Source organism: Propithecus coquereli, unplaced genomic scaffold (genome assembly GCF_000956105.1).
Source record: "Propithecus coquereli isolate 6110/MARCELLA unplaced genomic scaffold, Pcoq_1.0 Scaffold171, whole genome shotgun sequence".
Taxonomy (NCBI): Eukaryota; Metazoa; Chordata; class Mammalia; order Primates; family Indriidae; genus Propithecus; species Propithecus coquereli.
In genome coordinates this window covers 884,570-908,453 of record NW_012141747.1, presented here as the reverse complement: position 1 = coordinate 908,453, position 23,884 = coordinate 884,570, and the positions used below count along the sequence as shown (strand labels likewise).

Below are 23,884 nucleotides of genomic sequence, written 5' to 3'. Positions count from 1 at the left end.
TTTTTTACCAAACAGAAATTTTTAATTTTAATGAAGTCCAACTCATCAATTTTTTCTTTCATAGATATTGCTTTTGGTATTGTATCTAAAAAGTCATTGTCCAACCCAAGATCACCTAGATTTTCTTATCTTCTATGTGTTTTATAGTTTTGCATTTTACATTTAGCTCTATAATTTATTTGGAGTTAAGTCTTGTGAAAGGTATAAGGACTGTGTCTAGATTCATCATTTTGCATGTGGATATCCAATTGTTTCAGCACCATTTGGTGAAAAAACTACTCTTTCTCCATTGAATTCCCTTTGCTCCTTTGTCAGACTAGTTGTCGATGTTTGTGTGAGTTTATTTTTGGGTTCTGTTCCATTGATTTATTTAATCTACTCTTTTACCAATACTGCAGTGTCTTATTTTTATATCTTTATAGTAAGCCTTGAAGTCTGATTGTGTTAGCCCTCTGACTTTGTTGTTCTGTTACAATTGACTTTTAAATGTTTATCTTGTGTCATGCAAACTTGCTAAATGTTCTTATTAGTTCTAGGGAGTTTTTGGAGATTTTCTACACAGACAATCATGTCATCTGAAAATAGGGACAATTTTATTTCTTCCTTTCTTATTTACATGCTTTTCATTTCCTTTTTTGCCTTACTACACAGACCAGCACTTCTAGTACTATGTTTCTGTTATTAATTTCTAGTTTCACTTCATTGTGGTCACAGAACACACTCTATACAACTTAATTTTTTTAAATTGGTTGAGGTTTGTTTTACAGCTCAGGATATGATTGATATTGGTATATGTTCCTTAGCACTTGGAAAGAATGTGTATTCCGTTGTTTGATAGGGTATCCTGTAAATATTGATTAGATGGTTGATGGTGGTGTTTACTTTTTCTATCTTCTATCTAATTTTCTGTGTAGTTACTCGATCAGTTACTGAGGGGGTATCAAAATCTCCAACTATAAATGTGGATTTGTCTGTTTCTCTTTTTAGTTCCGTCAATCTTTGCTTCACATATTTTGTAGATCTCTGGGGTTTTTTTTTGTTTGTTTGTGATTTGTTTGTTTTTGTTTTTTTATCTTTTGATGCATACACATTTAGCATTACTATGTCTTCTTGGTAGATTTTACTTTTTTATTAATATGTAATGTCTCTAGTAGTTTTCTTTGTAGTGAAGTCTACTTTATCTAGTCTTAATATATCCACTCTTACATTCCTTTAATTAGTATTTGCATGGTATAAACTTTTTCATTCTTTATTTTCAACTTACCTATATCATTAAATTTGAAGTGAATGTCTTATAGAAAGTATATAATTGGGTGATTTAAAAAAATATCTGGTCTGGGCACTCTGCCTTTAAGTTGGTGTGTTTAGACATACCTTTTATATTTAACCTCATTATTGATATGTTATGGCTTAATTCTGCCACATTAATTTTTTTTTTGTTTGTTCTGTTTTTCATTTCTCTATTTTCTTTTCCTGTCTTCCTATGGATCACTCGAAATTTTTTTAGAATTCCATTTTGATTTATCTACAGTGTTTTTGAGAGTATCTCTTTGTATAACATCTATAGTCATTCATATAAATATTACATTATAAATATATGTTATCATAGTCTATTGGTGTTGACATTTACCAATACAAGTGAAATATAAAATCTTATCTCCCTTTATGTCTCTTTACCTTCTGGTAATTATAACTGTCTCACGTATTTCCTGTACATATAACATGTGAGAACCACATGTTTCATGTTACTTTTTATTTGCTTCAATTATCAAACATAATTTAGAAAACTCAAAAGGAGGAGGAATATGCATTGTGTTCATAAATATTTGAATTCTTCCTATTGTTCTTACTTCCCTGCTGTTGTTCTTCTATTATTTTGCTTTTGTTTAGAAAGCTCCCTTTATCTTTGTAGTAACTCTATTGGTGTCAAATCTCTTAGTTTTCCTCCATCTGAGGATGTCATGATTTCCCCTCTGCCCCTGAATGATACTTTTTCTGAGTATAAAGTTTGCGGTTAACAGCTCTTTTGTTTCAATACTTGAAAAGTGCTCTGCTACCTCCTTCCAACATCCATGGTTTCTAATAAAATATCCACTATCATTCGAATTGTTTTTCCCTCTATGTAAGTGTTGTTTCTCCATCATTGTTTTTAAGATTTTTTCTTGCCCTTTGTTTTTAGAGATTTGATTAAATTATGTGTTTTGGTGAAGATTTCTTTGGCTTTATCCTATTTGGGTTTTGCTTAGCTCCTCAAATCTTCTTTAGGTCTAGGTCTTTTGACAACTTTGGAAATTTTCAGTCATTATTTCTTTGAATACATTTTCAGCCCACTCTATCTTTTTCCTTCTGAGACTCAAAAGACATGAATGTTAGATCTTTTGTTATAATTCCACAGATCTCTCATTCCTTGTTCATTTTTTTTCCAGTCTATTTTCTCCCTGTTTTTCAGATTGGGTAATTTCCATTATTCTATTGTGAAGTTCACTGATTATTTCCTCTATTTCCTTCATTCTTCTGTAAAACACATCTGTTTAGTTTTTCATTTTAGTTATTGTATCTATCAATTTTGAAATTTCCATTTGGTTCTTCTTTATATTTTTTTGTCTTTACATTTGATTCAAGCATTTTCATATGTGCTTTTAAAACATCTTTTTCTTACGGCTGCTTCAAAATCCCTGTCGGATAATTCCACCATCTCTGTCTTCTTGGCACTGGTGTCTATTGACTGTTCTTTTTCAATAAAGTTCTGATTTTCCTGGTTCTTGGTAGTTCTACTGCTTTTGTTTGAAACCTGGACTTTCTGAATATTGTGTTATGAGACTATGGATCTTATTTGTTTTAGTCAGCTTCCTTTGACACCACTCCAGTGGGGGAAAGGGTGGGCATTGCCTCATTAATGCCAAGTCTTCTATGACATTTGTGGTGGAGAGATGCTCCTTGTTACTGGTGAGTGATACGGAGGGTTCTGGTCTCCAACCTACCTGGCAGAGGCCTTAGTACAACTCCAAGCACAGCCCCCGCAGACAAGAGTGGACAGGCAGTGTGCAGTGGGGGTAGCAAATGTCCTGCCTCTCCCAGGCCTCCTATACCACCACCCGAGTTGGGGGGGCTGCCTCGTTTCTGTCACTTAGGAGTCTGGGTACCACACACGATCCACTGTCATCATGGAGAGTGGCCTCATTGTTAGCCTGAAGGGATGAAAGTCCAGACTCCTTATTTAGCTTTCTATGATACTACCCTGGTTTGTTGGGGGGACAGCGGACTGTGATTGAGGCACCTTGTAATAGAATGAAGAGGGTAGAAGTGTACGCTCTGCTCTTTGTTTTTGCTTCTGGGTGGTGGTAGGGCTGCTGTTTTTCTGTGGTATTTGGCCAAAGTAGAGGGGATATTTTCTAAAATTTTACCTTGCTACATTATACTTTACCTTGTAGTTTAGCTAGACATTTTTTGGTTGGCTTTTTCTCCCAGTTAGTGCCCATTGTTGATTCTGGCTTGCTGGCTTTCCCTTCACTAAATCTGGAATACATGGGGCAATGAGAAAATCCAGGGAGCTCACCACGGTGCTGTTCCTTGGGTCCCAGTGTCCCAGCTGCTCTACCTTCTGCTGTCCACCTTCTCGAGTCCTCTTATGCTTGGATTTTAGAGATAATTTCCAGGGTTTTTAGTTGTACTTGCCAAAAGGAATAGGGATGAGTATGTCTACTTCATCTTTCTGGGTGCAGAAGTTCACTTTATCTGATTCTGAAGGAACAGCTGATTACATTTGCTGATGGATCGGGTGTGGGGTGTGAGGGAGAGAGCAGTCAGTGCTGACTCTTTTTTGTCCTTAGCAACTGGAGGGATGAAGTTGCTAGTAGTAGAGTTGGGAAAGGCTGAGGTAGACCTGAATTTTAAGAGCAAGCTTTGGAAGTTCATGGACATGTCATGTTTAAGACGCCTAGCGGAGATGTTATGTAGGCCTTTGGATTTCAGAGCGTGGAGTTAAATGTGGAGGTCTGGGCAAGAAGTGCACATTTGAGGGGCACTGCATGGGGGTCTTGTCTTCCTGGGACAAGACAAGACCATCTGGGGAGTGACTGTAGATAGAACGGAGATCAGTCCCTAGGACTGAGCCCTACGGTGCTCCATTGTTAAGAGTCGGGGACAAAAGGAGGGACCAGCAAAGGAGACTGAGGATGGGCAGCTTGGGTACTGGGAAGAAAACTAGAGAAGTGTAGTGTTCTGGAAACCAGGTAAAGAAAGAATTTCTCAGAGCAAGGGGTGATCAGCTAGGCCAAGTGCTGCTGAGAAGTAGAGTGAGGAGCCCCTGGGATCTGACCCTTGGGTTTAGCAGGTTGTCCAGAGCATAGAGAAACATTTGACCTAAAGTTATGCCTCTTGGGTTTCTTCCTTATCAGGCTCACCCCCACATTGCACATCACACATAAATAGAATAATAAACATTAGCATTGCTTGAATTCCAGTGCTTGGGTCAGGAATTTGACCTAGTGCAATTACCAGCAATTGAAATGTTCAGAGGTGCCATCACGATTTCTTCAAAGCTATTTATCTATCTTCTTGTTTTTCTGTCTGCTTATTGAAACTTACTAACATACCAATAATTTGTAACATAAGAAGAGTAATTTTGATTTTTTATTTTTTAAAAATTGCTAATCCCACAACAAAATGACTTTTTTTCCTTTTTTATCGTAAATTGAATGAAATGATAACATACATGACACTCATACTATAGACAATTGTGCTGTCCCACCTACCTTACTTTATAAATACTACCCCCTTGACTCTCAGTGACTGCACTATGAGGTAGGATTTATTGCTGACATCTGAAAGCCAAGGAAACAGAGAATTCAGGTCTCTTAACCCAAAGATCATGTTGTATAGTAAGCTGCCTCAACTTCCATAACTTCCTTTGTAATAAACTTCTTGATAAAACTGTGGAAAAAATTATTTTTTGTGTTCCTTGCAAGCAATATTCACTTTAAAACAAAAATCTATTTGTTAATTAGGGAAGATTTGGTAAGTTCTATTATTTTACTTTTTAGTTTTGACATAGTGAGTTAATATCAGTTTTTCTTTTGCTATTCAGAAACAAGTGTGGGGGTATGGAAATAAAATTAAAGTGACTTTTAAATACAGTGATTTCAAAATATAATTGATTTTTATCAGGTGCTTTTCCTAGTACCCAAATTCATTGCTTCAAGTCTGCCAGTGGCCAAGGCCAAGGCCATTATTTACATTCATAGACCATCGAGTTAGTATTGTTAAAGGAAGTGAACCACCATTTTATGGAAAGCAAAGTGTTAACTTGTTTCCAGAGCAACAGCTGTTGTTATGCACTATGAAAGGTGTTTTCAGTAACAGCTTGCTATGTTGAGTAGCTAGAAAGGAAAGTCTTCCAAAGTGATAGGATATATCCTATCACTGCAAATAAATAGGGAAAACTAAACCTCCTACTAAACCATGCACACAGTAGCTATGGGAACACTGTGTTTGATTTCTGCTATGATTTTCTGCTTAAAATGGGCAATTTTAGAAGACTGGTCCTTTCAAGCAAAAACTTGGAAGTTCAATGTACATAGTTCATTATCAAAGGGAAATATTGACAATCTACTTGCTGGGATTCTAACCAGAAGAGCGGGAAGTGACTTCTGAGGCTGCTGGTCTCTTTTTCTAGAGAAGTAAACAAAATATCAGGGAGGCTGGTTAAGTGACTGACTTCTAAAGAACACACAGTAAATAGGTGTCAGGTCAGTGAGGACAGCCCCAGGCTCCCAGTAGATGTTTCCACCACATTTCTTCAGCTCCATCGCTAGAAGAGGCCAGGCCAATGAAAGATGCCCCTGGAGTGTTTAGGTATTTTACTTAGTGAATGCTGACTTTAACACCAATGTTCAGTCCCAGCTACTTGGGAGGCTGAAGTGGCCTTGAGCCCAGGAGTTCGAGGCTAGCCTGGGCAACATAGCAAGACCCCCATCTCTAAAAGAAAAAGAAAAAAGAAAGATCCTGTTTCTTGCTAAGTAGAATTCAGTCTGTTCATGAACAAGTAAAGTGTGAAAGTTTGTTCCAGAGTAAATGAGGCATGCTCACCCTGCCAGAGATGCCAGCTATTTCTCAGCTATCTCATCTGTCCCAAGGAGACGCTCATCTTACGCTGGCTGTGCTAGCATGCTGTGCATGCGTGGTTCACGTCCCAAACTACGCAGGTCCTGATCCCAAACGGGCCAAGTATTTTTCCAAGGCATTTGCTGGCAGGCTCAGGCCACCACTTGCCAGCACAACTCTCCCGCCCCATCACTGAGGCTACTCTCATCTCTGTGTCTTTATTTTCTTCCTAGAAAATTTTTTGTTTATTTCCTTTCTTATTCCAGTTTCTTTCTTAGGTGTCCTTGCTCATTTTGTTTTCCCCACGAGGCAGCCTAGTTTCCATGAGGTATTGTCAGAGTTCTTGGTGCCTTTATCTCATAATATTTTACCCCTTAAGAAAAAATAGCAGGGAAATATAAAGTTTTATAAGAAAAAAAAAGGGAATGTGAGTTTTTCTGCCTTTTTCTTTGTCTGCGCTTCTCACTGAAAACACTTCCATGTAAAACCAGAATGTAAACTTTTTGTCAATGGTTTTGATATTGATAGTTTGAAACTCTGTGTGGACAATAAGCCAATTTTAACTTAAGTGATTGGTGATTTTTCATATCGTTTGTATAGAAAGTTTGTACACCTTGGGCCACAATGCTCTACTAGAAAACTACCACATCATGCGAGGACCATCATGATGCCCTCTACCTTCTCCCTCCAGCTGCTGCCCAACATCAGAGATTTCCACTGTCTGCACCTTCACACTAAGCTACTTCCATGCACCCTGCACTCTCCTTGGTTTCTTTTGTTTGTGCTGTCTTCTCTGCTGCCTCCACTTCCTGTGTGTGCCTCTTTCCTCTTTAAGAATCACCTCTCTCAAGAAGCCTTGTGCAATTAGCTAATATTGGGTCAAGCCTCCTTCCTCTATTCTTGAGTAATATGCCATTCAGCTTCTCTCCTTGCGCTGGCGTAGCTGATAGCCCTCTGCTTGTGCATTTCTCTCCCCTTACACTGCTTGGTGGCACGTATTATACTTGTTTCATGTTATACCACCAGTAAGTGCTAACCTAGCACAGTGCCTGATACAAGGTAGATTAGCAATCAGTGCTTGGGTATAGGTGAATGAAAGAGTGGCTTTTAATTTAGTTGTTAATCATTTCTTTTGCTGGGTGTCTTATGATATAAATAGAGGGTGAAATATCAAATCATTTTAGCATTATAAAATTTCTAAACTAACTTTTCTGATATAAAAGTGGTAGAAACTACTTTTGAGTCACATCCTGAAAAAGAAGTTTCCTGGATGTATTAATATAATAGCAATATAATAAAAGACCAAAAGATTTCCTAAAAATGTGGTTCTAGGATGTTTGAGATTTGTAGAGGCAAATCATCTGAAAGATATGAAAATGGAGATGCAGGGGTCCTAGAATACTTGGAATAGAATACTTACAAGTAGGTAAGTAAGACTTCGCTGTAAGCATATTCTATTGTCTGTACAAAAGCTTCTGGCAAACAGATTCCAATTTAATGCTCAAAACAGTATATGAACAAAGTGGTCTTAAAATTTTCCTTTCACAGCTTAGTATAAAGGGTCACATCTTTTTAGGTATGAATCCAAATTTTATTTTAAAAAAGGGGATCTGTGAATGAGAAAATTTGTTTGTCTTCTGGCATTTTTAGAGTTGGACAGAAACACTTATACAAATGGATGAAGCTCTTGGTTCGTTGTTAAGCACTGGCATTGAGGCACGGGGAAAGGGTGAGTAACAGCCCTCTGCTCTCACTGGGTACCCAGGTGGTAAAACCTGATTACTTGATTCTGCAGCTCTCCTTTTTCAAGTGCCTCCCTTGTAGGGATCTAGGTGATAAAGACGTGGTAGCGAGGTCAGGTTCCTGGATTCATTGCTGTTTTGGATGAGTTGTCCTCCTTCAGGTGTGTGGCCACCGAACATCCCGTTAATCTTGAGATTGCCGTGGGATGGAGTAAGACATTACTGGTTATCTAGTCACTCGTATTTTGTTGAGTATCTGTTCCATGCAAGGCATAAAGCTTCCGCCAGGGTTAGGAAAGTGGGGCAGACTGAGTTTCTGCCTGGAAGGAGCTCGCAGTCAAGCAGTGGAGGCGAGTGTGAAGAGAGAATGTCAGTGCGGAGTGCTCAGGCCAGTGACGGGCGCGTGTCAAGAACACGAATTGAATCCTCAGGCCTGGCACTCTGCATGGTGCTTACCTGCATTAACTCTTCCAGTCATCTCAACAGCGCCAGAAAATGGAAAATACGGATCATTATTATCACACTGTAGGAGGGAAACTGAGGCATGGAGAAGCCAAGTAACTTGCTCAAGGACGCACAACTGGTGAGGGGTATTCCAATCTTGAATCTGTCTATATTCCAGCTGATTCTGTATTCCCTTGCCTTTTAGTGGAGATGAGGAAGTAACTCCCTCCACTCTGTCCTTTCAAGGGGGCGAGGATGTTTGATCAGGTGAAGGGTAAGTGGTGTCTTAGTAAGCTTGGGATGCTGTAACAGAATACCACAGTCAGGACGGCTTAAACACGACACTGATTTCTCTTGGTTCTGGGGGCTGGAAGTCCAGGCTCAGGGTGCCAGCATGGCTGGGTTCTGGACAGGGCCCCTGTCAGGCCTGCAGGGGGGCAGTTGCCTTCTCACTGTGTCCTCGTGTGGCATGTCTTTTTCTCTCCTTGTAAAGCTACTAAGCTTATCACAAGTGCCCCACCTTCATGACCTCATCTAAACCTATTTACTCCCCAAAGGCCCCATCTCCAAATTCTCTCACTTTGGAGGCTAGGGTTTCAATATAGGAATTTGGTGGCAGTTGGGAGACACATTCAGTCGATAGCAAGTAGGAAGCTATTTATTCTACTTAGAGGAAGCAAGATTGCAAAGGCCTTGAGGCATGATGACAACATTTCGCCCCAGGGAACTTCAGTGTATTTTCGACATTTCTGGAGGCTATAGCAGAAGGAGCCAGAGCGGGAGGATTTGAGACTAGAAGACTTAGAGGGATCAGTGCCAATTTACTTGAAAAACACAACAAACATAGAGATAGCTGAGATTCCAAACAGCCCTGAATTAAAATCCTGACCTTGTCATTTACTGGCTGTTTAATTTTCGGAATGTTATTCAACCTCTCTGAGCCTTAGCTGCGAAACACAAAATAGGGATTGCTGTGATGACCATGGAAAGAAGACCTGCAAAGGCCAAGCCCCCGAGTGGCATGCAGTACCTTCTACAGTACAGCTAGCAGCTCAGAGGGCCCGGGAGTCTGGTGGTTCTTCACGGAGGGAGCAGGGGGCAGAGTAAGAACTTGGAACTGGAGGTTAAGCCCTGGGTGCTTGCCTGGTCCCCTGGATTGGGCACTGAGTGGCTTCTTACCCGTGACCTCACTTCCTCATCCCTGTGACTCTGAGGATGCCAGCACTGCTGGTCCGGTCCCAGGCTACAGTCTACTGTTACTCTTACTACTGCAGCCACCGCTCCTACGACAGTTCAGGCGATAAAGTCACCCTTCTCAGCACCTGGGAAACCTCCCTTCCTACCCCCCAAGCTCATTAGGAGGAGCAAACAAGACAATGAACATGGGTGCACTCTAAGACCTGGAAAGCTCTCTAGCCCGCGTGAAGAAACCCATGCTTCTCCCGCTTCCAGGACTTTCCCAAGGTCGTGGCAGAGTGGAAGGTGGGGTCCCTCCTCCTCTGGTCCAATGTGCTCCCTCTCTGCAAGCTTTTCCTTCACTGGCCAGTGCTTACAGTAAGGAGGTAAATAAACTCCATTGGGTGTCTCAGTGTTCTTTTTGTCCAGAAAATAATCAATGGACCACGCTGAGCACTTGGCTTGGCTTGGCATGTCCACGATTGTGGGGTTCAGACACGGACATACTGTACAGCCTGTCCTTCTGCTTTGGTGCAGGCACTACTGTATTTTTAGACTTGCCCAACACTGCCAACACAAGCAGTCTATGGAGATGAAGGCCAGGCTTGCTGGCCTGTGCAAAGAAGCATGTTGCCTAAAGCTACGGCGACATATGCCAGCGGCCCTTGTTTGCTGTGGGGGGCGGGGGGAGTGGTGTGTTTTGTTGTGGCTTCATTTAGAACATTTTATAGCACTTCACACTGCGTGTGCCTGAGGATGTGTCGAAACATAGGATTAGCTTCATGAACTAGCTTTGTGGGTGTCTAAAGCTCTATAGCAAGCTTTGAAAAATGAATAACACTTAAGTTTATTTTTAAGCTGCAAATAAAATATTTACATTTTTGTATGTGCAAGAAAATCACTTATCAAAACACTATGAATTTAGAATTGTGATCATTTTGGGGTTGACTTTTCCCTCTATACTTTGTAGGAAAGAAGGTTCGTTCTGCAAATTGTAATGTTATGCAAAATCAGGAAGAAATCTGTTAATATCTTAACAGAACAAATTGTTTTGGCCTGCAAATGAAAACCCATAGAGACATCCTTGATTCTTTCTGGTTGCCTATCACCCATGACAACAATAATACTAAAGCTTATTTGATCTATCCGAACTGCTAGGCTTTGGGTCAGGCCTGAACACCCACTTGGGTTGCTGCAATAACTGCCTAACTAGTTTTCCCTGTTCTACCCTTTTCCGGGCAGTTCATTCTCTACGTAGTTACAAGAGTGATATTCCGATACCAATCTGATGGGTATCTGGGACTAATGACCTTCAGTGACTACCTAGCACCAGTACGATACGGGACCAGCTCTTTGAAAAGACATAAGAGGCCTCGACTGCATTTCCAGGTTCCTCATTTTCTCTTCCCCACATCTCGCGGGGAGGTAGCCATGGGGAGCTGTTAACTATTCCACCTTCCATAGAACTCTTTCCTACGATGGTTGGAAGGACCTTGCCCCTACCGCTGCCTCCTGAAATCCTGGGCAAACGTTGAGACCCAGCACAGCACGGCTTTTCTCACTGCTACTCAGCCCTGAAATAGTGGCCTCTCCATGCAGTAGCCCATCAGGCGCCACGGCGTTGAAGCGTACCTCCACTAAGGCGCTTAGAACCCAGCCTTAAACTTATTTGGTCTCCCTCTGCTAAGATGGACTTCCGAGAGCAAGGGTTATGTCTCACTCTAGCCGTTTTTGGTGCCTTCCGCGTAGAAAGCCCTTGGTGTATGTTCGTTAAATTAAGTGGTTTCTGGTTGTCAGCAACGCGCCCATTCGCCAAGTGAGCCTGGCAGGGCAGCTCCTAGAGGTTCCTGGTGAGATGCCCGTTTGAGTCATTGGATGGATGTGAATGGCTTGAAATGTAACTCATTCTAAAATCATCCACAATTAAAACTTCAGGCTGCTTTTGCCCATCATCTAAATTAATGAGATTTTAGTACATTTTTACTATTAATATTATATTAATATAATTCTACTGGAAAAAGAAATACTGTAGGGCTTTATTTTTTCTAGCTCTTTACATGGAATTCAGAACAGATGCCCATTTATACAGCATTTACATTAGACTGATTACCAGCAATCTTCCTCATTTCAACACCTGGTCAAGGAACACTCTGTTAGGTCAATTTGCCAATTGATTTAATGTCAACAGAACTTATTTTCTTTGAATATAGTCTTTAATACTTTAATCTTTCCATGGATTCAGATGAAGCTTTCCTTTATTTAATCCAAATTGTGATGATATAGATTACATGTAAATCTATTTACATTGTAAATCTTGTTTCATGTTCTAATAGGAACTAACAGAAATTCAATATTGTTTAAGTTAAGCACTGAATTGTGTTTAATGGTACAAATGGATTTTTAGAGATGTTTTTATTAATACTAGGCACAGTCCAAAACCTTCAAAGACAAGACTTTGCAGTTTTAATGGGTTCATATAAAGAACAAGGAAACTCAGTTTTCTCTGAGGTACATTCAAGATATAGGAACAATATAAACCACTAATCAAACCAAAATATCCTCCCTCCAGATTTTATAAGTGTATATATATGAGATCATATATGTCTATAGGTATATGTATTTAATTATTTTTATATAGCTATATGATTATACAAAATTATATATGCCAGATATATGTGCATGTGTGTATATATATTGACATATATTAAAATATATATTAAATTTAATATATATTAATATGTATTAATATATATATTAATATATACACTCACATATATATGCTGAAAGCTTGGGGACAGGCTTTCAGTTTTCAGTTTTAATATATAGGTGTGTATATGTATATGTATAACATATATATTAAAATTTAAAGCCTGTCCTTAGCCTGTAGATCCATAAGATTAGAAGATATCTGTTAGTGTCAACTACATTATTGATAAGACCATTTTATTATAAGGTGTAATTATTACTAATAATAACAGCAAATATATTGAGTGCTTACTGTATGCAGCTACTTTTCATGTATTATCTCAATTAATCTTCACTATAAACCTGTGTCGAGGATATCACTTTCCATATTAGAAAACTGAGGCTTGTCACAGTCACACAGGTTAGTAAGCAGAGGAGGCCTCGTATCATGTTTGACTCCCCAGATTCATGCACTCGATTCACTTTATGTTGATGATTCTCTGATTGGCTCAGTTTTACTTTAGGCAGTGCACAAACCACACCCAATTCCACCAGGCAAGTCTTTATTACGAGTGAACATTTTAATTCTGGAATAAAAGTGTAGTACATATAAAAACTATGTAATATAATCAGATAAGAAAACAGGAAGTTCCAGGAAATTCTGTACTATGCTTGAAGTGATGCGCTTTAGAATGTTAGGAGCATAGACAGAAAAATAAGGCACGTGGTGAGGGCGCTACCGAACCTCACTTGGAGGCTGTGTCTATGTGGTCGGAACTCTCCAGCAGACAGGCCTCCGTCCCTTTAAATGCCAATCTGTGGCTCCTACTTTTTGCAGGGGCTTCCAAATCAAAAGCTAGGCTATTTTGTGAGAGCAAGTGAAAGCACGGGAGCTAGCCATTGTCAGGAATGCCAGCAGCTCTGGGGAGCGTTTATTCCCCTTCCTGCCTTGCTCTCTCTTTCCTCCTCCCCTTCACCACTGTGTACTCTCTTTCTTACACCCCTCTGCTTCTCGCTGTACAGAGGCTTGTCCTGCTTCCTCTGTCCTCTGTGTGGCCTGATCCGTAATTCCTGAGCTCTTGGCTCGCAGTGGCTCTGACTTACCCCTGAGCTTCCACACCGGCCACCAGAGCTCCCTCTGAGCTTCCCCTGTGCTGCTACCACCTCACTCTTCAGCTTCCCAGCTCTCAAGGGAGCACGCGGATTAGGTCAACTCATCTTGTCAAAGTGTAGGTCAGAAGGCACCAGTCAGAGGTCACCCTACACTGGCTATCTTTGTGTCAGGGGTCTGCTCCTATTTATTTGTGTTTTAAGCATTTAGGAGTAGAGTCACATGATAGAAAAGGCCAGTGCCATCATAGAAGGTTAACTAACGGGCAGGGAAATTTCCCATGGGAGACAGTATGAGAACGTCGTGGAACTTTCTGTGTTCACAGTCCACATTGTCCAAATGCAACTTTGGTACTGCACTGTAAGCTATAATTTAAAGGAACTTCCCACCTTCAGTGGTACATAAAAAACAGTCTACAAGGCTCTCTGAGGGAAATAATTCACATTCCTATTGTTGAACACAATACTACCTGCCATGCATTGATAATGCAATTTTAGCAATAACAGCAATAAAAGCAACCACAAAATAAATGCTATTCATTGGTCTTTCATCATATGCCACACACTTCACATACATTATAAATAATTCTTCCAGTAGCTCTCAAGGCTGGATAAAACAGCCGTATTTTACAGAAGAAGAGACAGAGGTTCAGGAAGCTTCAGTGACTAGTCCAAGATTACACAGTGAAAGTGATAAATGCGCAGGTCACTCTGATTCCAAAAACCTAGATTTTTCTACTGTATTATGCTGACAGCATTTTTTTAATTTCAACAGTCAAATATATTTTAATGAAATTAAGAGGAGAAAAATAATTTACTATATTTACACAGATGTTCATTGTTTGTCTCCCTTCGTTTCTGAAGAACGTCCTTTAGCATTTCTTCTAGAACAGGTCTGCTGATGACAAAGTCTTTGTTTTCCTCCTTCGCAGATGGCTTTATTTTACCTTAATTTCTCTAACATATATTCACTTGATGCAGAATTTTAGGTTGGTAGTCTTTTCTTTCAGCACCTTAAAAATGTTGTTCCCACTGTCTTTTGGGCTCCATTATTCCCGATGGGAGATTTGCAGTTATTGAGATTATTTCTCTATATGTAATAAGTCATTATTTTCTTTCTCTGTTTTCAAGACTTTTTCTTTCTCTATGGTTTTCAGTAATTTTATTATATGTGTCTGGGCTGATTTCTTTGAGTTTATTCTCTTTGGAGTTTGCTGAGCTTCTTGTATCTGTAAATTTGTCTTTTACCACACCTTGGAAGTTTTGAGGCATTATTTTTATGAATTTTTTTCTGCACTAGTATCTTTTGCCTCTGCTTTAGAGATTCCAATGATACAAATGTGAGAACTTTTGATATTGTCCCGCAAGTCTCTGAAACTCCATTCGTTTTGTTTTTAATCTTTTTTTTTTCTGTTTTTCAATTGGATAATTTCTATTGCTCTACCTTCAAGTTCACTTACTCTTCCCTCTCTCATCTCTATTCTGTTATTGAAAACATCTCACAGATTTTGAAATTTTGGATATTATATTTTCCAATTCTAAAAATTCAATTTAGTCCTTTTTTAAATAGACTCTCTTTCATGCCTGAAAATTTCTCTCTTTCTATTCATTTCAAGAGTATTCACTGCAGTTCCTGGAACATGGTGTTGAGAGCTGCTTTCAAGTCTGTCTCATAACTGACACATCTGAACTGTCTTTGGGTTGGCGTCTGCTGATTGCCTGTCCCTTTGAAAACTGGTCAGATTTTCATGGTTGCTGGTGTATCAAGTCATTTCTGCTTGTATCCTGGATATTTGAATATTATGTTGCCAAGCTTGCATACTGTTAAAATTCTCTGGAGAATACTGATTTGCTGTTGTTTTAAGAGGCAATCAACTTGCTCATTTCTGTCCTTTTCTTCTGTGGTGGCAGTTTCAATGTCAGTTCACTTTTCAAAGTGTCTGCCATGCTCTTTGTGTCATGTGCCTTGGGGCATGCACCACTCAGGGCTTGCTCTGGTACCTGGGTGGTTTTTATACTGTAATTCACTGCACGCCTTTGCTATACTTCTTTGGCCATTTTCTGTGCATGTGCAACTTAGGGATAAGCTTGGTATTTGTGTAGGTTCAAACACAGAATTTTAGTGTCTCTTCTCCAGCTCTCTCCTCTGTGGGATTCCTTCTCGCCCTCTGGCTTCTTCGGCTCCTTTTCCCAGTTTCTCTGGCCAGAAAGTTTGGATTCTCTGAGAGTTTTGGCCTCCTGTGCTGTGGCACAGTTCCCTGCAGTTGTCTTACACAGCAAAGCAGCAAGAGAAAAGACAAAAATAAATAATCCTGATTCCTCTCCCACTCTTTGCACTATGAGGGTCCCTTTTTCTGGCTCCTCTGTCCAGAGGGTTGGGTCATCTTTTGGGACTGTAAGAGCCCATACCTCCACTGGGGTAGCAGTGCAGATCTGTGTCTGACACTGACCTAGAGACAGGACTAGGGGAATAAAAAGAGAAAATAAACATGGAGATTTTCCCCTGCTCCCCACTCTGGCTTGCAGGGGCCTCTTTTCCTAGATCTCTAACCAGACCAAGGGACTGCACTAGGGTTTTCCTGCTATTTGCACCTTTTATACAGTTCCCAATTTGGCGTACCTTCGGGCCAAATCCATGAGGAGAATAAAAGAAGAAAACCCAGATAATCTCAGCAGCCAAGTTGGTCTTTCTTTAAGATTTGACTTCCAGCCTCACTTCACTTGCTACTATTTACTTTTCACAGTGCTCACATAGTTGTCTGTCATACTTACCCAGTTTTAGCCGTGATCGGGGAGAATGGACCGGGGGGCTTCTCATTTCCTGCACTGCCTCTCACTAATGGCTACACCCCTAGCACTTAACACAGAACCTGTCCTGTGACAGACAACCTTAGCCTTTTTGTAAATGAAGTGAATGAAAATGTAAAATGTAGGACTCACCAATTATCTAATACACTGTGGTAGGACAAGGAGAACAAATATTTGGCCTACAGTCTGCCACCCTGAATTCCCACACTGAAAAGTCGACATCAGTACCCTTTCAGCGCCCTGTTGCCTGCAGGCATGAGCACAGCTGCAGAGCACTTCCTAACACAGCACACCTGGAAGCCATGCCATGGGGGGAACACCTACCTTTTAGTCCTGTCTTCAGGACTTCCTTGTCCACACAAAAATTCTAGCCTTCCTGTCCCCTTTAACTGTGGTGACTCCTCTTCTCAAATCGCCATCTTCCTATCGTCTTTTCTCTAAGAGTCCAGCTGATTGATATATTTCTTCTTTTTGGGGGCAGGCTTGTTGAGAAAAATCATTCTTTGCCTTCTTATAAAGTTTCTATATTTTCTTAAAATATACTAATTTGACTAATATGTTTCACTGAGCTTTCCCTCATTTATACTAACAAGACTTTATTTTAGTGTTTCAGCCTCTTGGAAATGATGGATTTGTTTAATAGATCCATAATTATCCAACTCAAAAGTGATCATCAGAATTCCTTTTTATTTGGTTACTATTAATACATATCACTAAACACACGATCCATTTCTCGCCAGCTGCAGCCATTAATTCAGCCTCACTCGTCCTTGACTTAGAGACTCCTGCACTTCTCATTTTGAACCATTCTAACTAAAAATATTAAGAGAAAGTAGTATGCCTTAAATAAATCTGATTTAAAATCAGATTTGCTTGGAAAACATAGCTGTGCAAACTTTTAAAAATAGTTTTGCTTGCCATTTTGTATTGCCTTAGGCTGTTTTCTAACAGAGCCACGATCTAAATAGAAATGTTGTTGTTATTGTTGTTGTTGTTAGGGGTTTGGGGTGATTATTATCAGCTTCTCAGGGATCACTGTGGTACGAATATATCTTAGCAGGAGCTATAAGACAGTGTTTGTAAATAATGTGAACACCTTTTCATGCCTTTGTAAATTTGGCATAAAACACCTATATGTTATCCAACTGGGTACTGACATGAGTGAACTCTGCCTAGAACCTGAGGTGCTCTCACTTCTACAGCGGAAAATCAGGTCAGAAAAATGATCAGGTGTGTGGTGCAAATATTGAGCAGGTGGAGTTGACTGAAGGTCACCGACATGAGCATCACTGAATCCAAGGTCATCTGGTGAGATCCCTTGTTTAAGACAATTCAAGATCCATACCTAGGATTCCATCTAGCGGTGCTATGACTAAACTTAGAAAAATGAATGAAAGAAACTCACTGTGTGACAGCCTGCTGTGTCCACAACCTAAGCGCTTTGTTTTTTTCCTTTTTTCCTTTTCTCCCGTGGCCTCCAGTTTACCGTGGTTTCTGGGCCGTGCTGATGCTTCTGGGGGTCGTCGCTGTGGTCACCGCGAGCTTTTTGATCATCTGCGCAGCCCCCTTTGCCAGCCATTTCCTCTACAAAGCTGGGGGCGGCTCATATATCGCTGCAGGTATGTACAGCGCCAAGGGTGTGATTTCCAACTGTGGTTTTTCCTTCATTTCGCCCTGTTTTTCATTTCTAGATTCAGGTGTCAGTCTTTTAGTAATAGTAACACAATGATATTCGAATACAATCATTCTTGAGTGCTCACGGTATGTCAGACACTTTCCAGGGACTTTCTATTTTCCATGTGCTGACAGACTTAACCATGTGACAGTCTCTGCCCATTGCAGCCCCATTACACAGATGAGAACACTGAGGCTTAGAGGGGAAAGCCCTGCCATTGACTCGTTCTCAGTGTGCAAGAGCCTACTAATCTATCTTACTCTATTAATTTTCTGACTGTAAAATAGGGACTGTAACGTGTCTCTGTAACCAATCAGGATATAGGCGAATTTTTTGCATGCTCTTAAAAAAATAGCTCTGCGAAGATATTTTTGATATATTCTGGTGGTTTATTTATCATAGGAACGAAAATCTTTTTTCTACCTCGTTCATTCAATTTTCTTAATTGTGGTATATGCACATTATTTAAACACATTCTTTTCAGCATAAAACTTGCATTTATTTTAGTCAGCTTTCCAACTAGTCAGATTCCTGATAAAATGATTTTAGTACGAACAGAAAAGTAATTGAATAGGTGAGTCTTGTGAATTTTAGGGCTTTTTCATTTCATTAGGAAGTTAAAGCCAGACCATTAACTTGCAAACATAAGCACAGGCTATTATGTATAAGATAACAATTCTAGAGAAGTAGACACATTTCAGTGTGACTAAGTCAGTGTACGTGACTACGCTATATTGTAACATCAGACCAGAGTGTTTCTAGGTGACATTGTCATGACAGTTGAAAGAGAGGAAAAGAATGGATAGCTTTATTGTGTTCATAATCATTGCAAAGAGAGTTCCTGATGCTTCTCACTATCATTTAATCAATGGTCAGATAATACAACTGTTTGCGTAATATGGTGCTTAAATCTGCAGAGGGAATAAAAAGAATAATCGGATATGAACCCTCTATTTAAAGAGCTCAATAAAAAAAACACTCTGAGAAGAAGTGCCCTTTTTAATATATTCTGCCTTTCTTTTATCTTTTATTTCAACTTTTTTCTTTCACTGGATTTACCCATTAGAGCTCATCATTTTTAATAAACATTTTTATTGAGATATAATTCATATACAATACGACTTGCCGTTTTGAAGTGTACGATTCAGTGTGGTATTTTTATGACATTCACAGAGTTGTACAAATATCACTAGTCTCTGATTTCACAATATTTTCATCACCCCACAAAGAAACCCCATTCTTTTCTCTCCTCTCCTCTTTGCTAGTTCTAAGAAACCATTCATCTACGTTTTGTCTCTATGGGTTTGTCTGTTCTGGGTATTTCATATAAACGGAATCACTCAGTATGTGGCTTTTTGTATCTGGCTTCTCTCACTTAGGTCTCATAAATTATCTCTCTGTTTTAATTCGTAATTCCATAAGACTACCCCTTTATATACCTTAAAAATGAGCGTCATCTTTGCCAAATATTTTTTCTCCCCCAAATCACATTCTACCCTTGTCTCATTCAAAGTTCTAAATGGGGTGCATATTTTTCAGTGGGCTTCCCAGAAATAACAATACTCTGTTAAAATGTGTAAATATTTATTTCTTCTCATTACTTGCTTTTCTTTTAAAAATCTCAGTTAATCAATAAAGGGAACATGTGCTACCAGTAGTTTAGTACTAATGCATTATGGGCAGCATGATCGTTTCAAACTCAGAAATGCTTTGATCCTGAGTTTAGTCCAAGTAGAGAATTGTGGGGGGTATGTGTGTGTGTGTGTGTGTGTGTGTGTGTGTGTGTTTGATACCTTCAAAAAAATTGTTGGTCATTTTTCCATTTTATAATCTGTGCAAAAAATAATATATCCAAAAAATTATATTTGGCTGGGAACTTTATAGAAAGAAAAAGAATTTGATATGTACTCATATACTCATGCCTAGACCAGTGGATTTTCTTTTTTCATCAAATCTTGTGCTGCAGATGGTGAGAGGCTGAAGGCCTCCTTGCTCAGGACTTCACGAAAAATCCCCTGGCAATTCTGAGAAGTGCAAGGCATTCTGACAGCCCATTCTCAAAGCCACTAAACTAGATGATTATGAGGAGCCTTCCTTTAAATGTGACTTTTAATTTCCCTCATGGCACAATTCTGTGTTGTTTGTGTGTGACCATTTGTTTCCTGAGAGCAGGGCGGGATGTCCAGTTGAATGAGATGAAACATTACTGTCCATCTCATCGTGAGTCTCCCCCGCCTGCCCTGGGCCAGCACGCGGCGCTCTGCCAGCTGTCAGGAACAGGTGCTGCCTGGGCTCAGGGTGTTGTGGCTGCTTTATCCACACCACAAACAGGATTGGACGCTCTTTATTTGGGCAGATGGCCTTAGGGAAGGACAGAACCAAATTTTAAATGACCATTGCTGGGTGTGTGCACATAGGAAGACACTTTGGCATCAGCAGAACTATTTTCGGGCAATCCATGCGTGGCAGAGAGATGCCGACGCCACAGCTGCGGCGTGTGAGGGGTGCGGCCCACGGTATTCCCCTTGCTGGGTGAACAGGCTCAGCGCAAGGCTGGGAGGGCTGGGAAGGCAGACGTTGCCACTCCCTGCACTTAGGCAGATACTTCCTTAGGCAGGCCAGGCCGCATGTTTGCTGGGGAGGGTCTATTCTGGACAAAGTGTGCAGTAATTGTCAGGACGTGACGGCTCCGAGCCTATGCTTCAGCGAGTCATCACACACCCCCACAAGGCCCAAACATCTGCTGCCATTTGTTTCGATGTGGACTTGGGAGAACTCTTAGATACGAAGCGGTTGACACTTGTCTTCTCCCACCCCCGTGACATTGGATGTGATAGGAAAGACACAGGAAGTGTTAGAATGAGCAGGCATGACATTCAAACATTTGCATTGTACAAAGAAAATTAGTACAGAGTTGAATATTCCTAACCCCTGGGCAAAGCGACATCAGCACAATGGCAAAGAACATGCAATTGCCGTGCATGAGTAAGACGTCTGCATGTGTGGACAAGGATAAACCTGTGGTCTGGATGTTCTAGGACACTGGCATTGGGGGATTAGCCATAAAATCTAGAAATTGCTATTTTATCAGCACATCAGGGTAGAAATATTTTTCTGCCATAATTGAAATCACTTTTTCCCGAATGGCAAACTGGGATGACCACGGAGCTTTTCCGCTGAGTGGAGATAAAGACAATGTCTCCCTGGGTGGAGAGGTCTGCAGAGCTCCTGAATTTCAGCTAACACCCTCGTTAGACTGTCCCGTGGGCGAGACTACCTAGGTATCTTGTAAGTCCAAGGATCAGAGAAGAGCCTATTCCTCCAGGCCCGAGATAGGTTGATGGAAGCAGAGGACACCCTTGCAGTGTAATTCAGGCCTTTGGAACACGACACAGGCAAAGTGTGGTTTGCTTCCTGCGGGTTCCTGTTCTCTGCACCCTATTCTGTGACGGCAGGGTGTGCTCTTCACCCTAGATGGCTGTTTCGCAAGCTAGTGTGCTCCCCAGACATGAGCAGAGCCGGGTGGGATGGACTGTGTAAATCCTCTGCCACATGGACGGACTCCTGGGGCTCCCCGTTTCCTCCTGCTCCGGAGGGGAGCGCTTTCTGAAAGTGTAGTGATGCGAACCCTCCTCATAAACCCATATAGGAAAGTCATTGGATATAAAGGGAATAAAAGGACTGACTTCCAAGGAAGTGGGATTTGCGGTTTATTTTCCTTTTTTCTTTCAAAAGCTCAAGGGAAATTGCAATAGCTCATCAGCAAACCACACTTATTTCTATACAAGAGAGATGATGCACACATAAAAAGAGAGATATTTTTCCCTTTAATCCTAGAAAGAATAGCTCAGAGCAGCCAAAGCACAGTTGAGGAGCTCATTTTCCTTTGGCTGACACTGAACACATGGCTCCCACAGAGGATCCGTACGTCTTCCTCAAGGTAAAGCAGCCGTCGGGGCAGGAGAGTGTATGGAGGCAACTTAAAGAGAACTAGCGCAGGAAGGGATTAGGAAAGAATTGCTGAAGGCCAGGAGGCAGGCGTCCTACACTTGCAGGCACACGCAGGCCCTGCTGTCTCCATGTCTGTGTAGTGAAGGATCCAGGCTATGAACAGGTGCTTACTGCGGACAAACTCCGATTCCTGATCCTATTGATTTATAAACTGGGAATGCCTGTTATCAAATTTTAATGTGGCTTTTCTAACGTTCTTCGTCTGAAATTTTAATATAAATGTCTAGTGCTAAAATAAGTCGACATTGCCTAATGTTATACAGGAAAGAGTTGCAAAGAGTTTTTAAGTACAAAAATACTTTTAAAATTATTACTTTTTTTCTCAGATTCTTCTTGAAAGTTTATTTTCCTCTGCATTCCTTTTAGTCGATATATGAGTAACAGGCTGTTAGAAGCAGCTTTGAATGTGGTTCTGATATAGCAGCTACACCACAAGAAAGCGAGGGAGACCAATCCCCTGCTCTGTGAGTCTGGAACAACTCAGCCAGACCAAGGCCATGAGCAGAAATGAGAACGTGGAAACGAGGAGAGACGCAGAACAATTTCTTCAGAAACAGCTACTCCTGTCCTGTGAGTGGTCGCCCTTACCTGACTTGTTATGCTTCCCTTCCTTGGCAAAACTCCAGGTCACAGTCTAACTCCTGCCCAGATAAATTGTCAGCTCAGAAAAGCTTTGGTGGAGCTTTTCTGAAAGACCTTGAACTTCAAACTTGAATAAATTCTTCCCACACCTCCCACATCCCCCTTTTAAAAATGTGCTGTTACTTCTAAGAACTAGAGCTACAAGCCTGGCAAATGAATGCTTTACTCACATGACATATTACTGTGGGGTGTGATGAATCTTTACCCTGAAAGGGAGATTTTCAGACGTACAAAGTGACAAGATTATTTCTGGCCTATGAATAGTGTCTCCGGTCTGGAATTAGGTATTGATACAGCGGAAAGACAGACTGAGTTTCCACATGATCTAGTCTTATTTTTCAAAGTATGTGTCTCATTAACATCAACTATTTACAGTAAGGGATTTAATTTCTTTGCAAATATTCTTTTTCACCGCACACCCTCCCCCAAATGGTCACTTTGCTCAGAAATAACTAGTAGTGAGTGGCTAAGCAGTATTGAATTGTATTGTATTGTACTGGTTTTGAAACTTTTTTGTAATTTTTTCTTTTTGTTTTCTTTACACTTTCTGTTTTCTTTTCATTTTATTTTTTTGATCCTGAGACTTTAGAAGGAATCTTTATACTTCTCTGTATGGGAAGAGAAGCGCGTTAGGTATAGAGCGTAGACTCATTGGAATGATCATGTTGACCTATAGGAAGTGTCTGTCCCAGAAAGACTTTTCCTATAAGTAAAGGGCTTGTGGGGAGAGACAAGAGGTTTGCTTGACTGGACAGTTAAAGCAGAAACTATCCTTAACACGAATGAGCACAAGTCCGTATTCTCCTTGTGTTTTCAAAACGTTCAGTCCTGGGACTGCGGGAGGACTGGTGCCACCTTGTGGACAGTTCCAGTAAGACATTGAGAGACACGTTTGACGTTTTCATTACCTCGCTTCACTCAGGAAATCTCAGAACTCGAAGTCATCCTGGCGAGTTTATTCTTCTGCCTCTTGGCCAGTCCTGAAATAGCTCAGTCACATGAGAATTTCTGATGCTGTAGAAGATTTCAGAGAGTAATATTTGCTAGGTATTAGCAGGAGCTCATGTCAAAGCTTAATAATAATAATAATAATAATAAATCTAGAAATTGCTATTTTATCAGCACATCAGGGTAGAAATATTTTTCTGCCATAATTGAAATCACTTTTTCCCGAATGGCAAACTGGGATGACCACGGAGCTTTTCCGCTGAGTGGAGATAAAGACAATGTCTCCCTGGGTGGAGAGGTCTGCAGAGCTCCTGAATTTCAGCTAACACCCTCGTTAGACTGTCCCGTGGGCGAGACTACCTAGGTATCTTGTAAGTCCAAGGATCAGAGAAGAGCCTATTCCTCCAGGCCCGAGATAGGTTGATGGAAGCAGAGGACACCCTTGCAGTGTAATTCAGGCCTTTGGAACACGACACAGGCAAAGTGTGGTTTGCTTCCTGCGGGTTCCTGTTCTCTGCACCCTATTCTGTGACGGCAGGGT

The 23,884-nt window shown here is 40.6% G+C and overlaps 1 protein-coding gene across 2 annotated transcripts in view; it reads left to right on the top strand.

The window, feature by feature from the left end:
• TMEM182 (transmembrane protein 182) overlaps positions 1-23,884 on the top strand; it is a 60,806-nt gene that overhangs the window by 27,361 nt on the left and 9,561 nt on the right. Inside the window, exon 2 of one of the 2 annotated variants that reach the window (XM_012641926.1) lies at positions 17,549-17,686. In XM_012641926.1, coding sequence (XP_012497380.1) covers positions 17,575-17,686 — 112 coding nt within the window. In that variant the 5' untranslated portion in view covers positions 17,549-17,574. Of the gene's footprint in view, positions 1-17,449; positions 17,687-23,884 lie in introns of those variants that run through there. The other variant, XM_012641927.1, reaches the window with a different exon arrangement.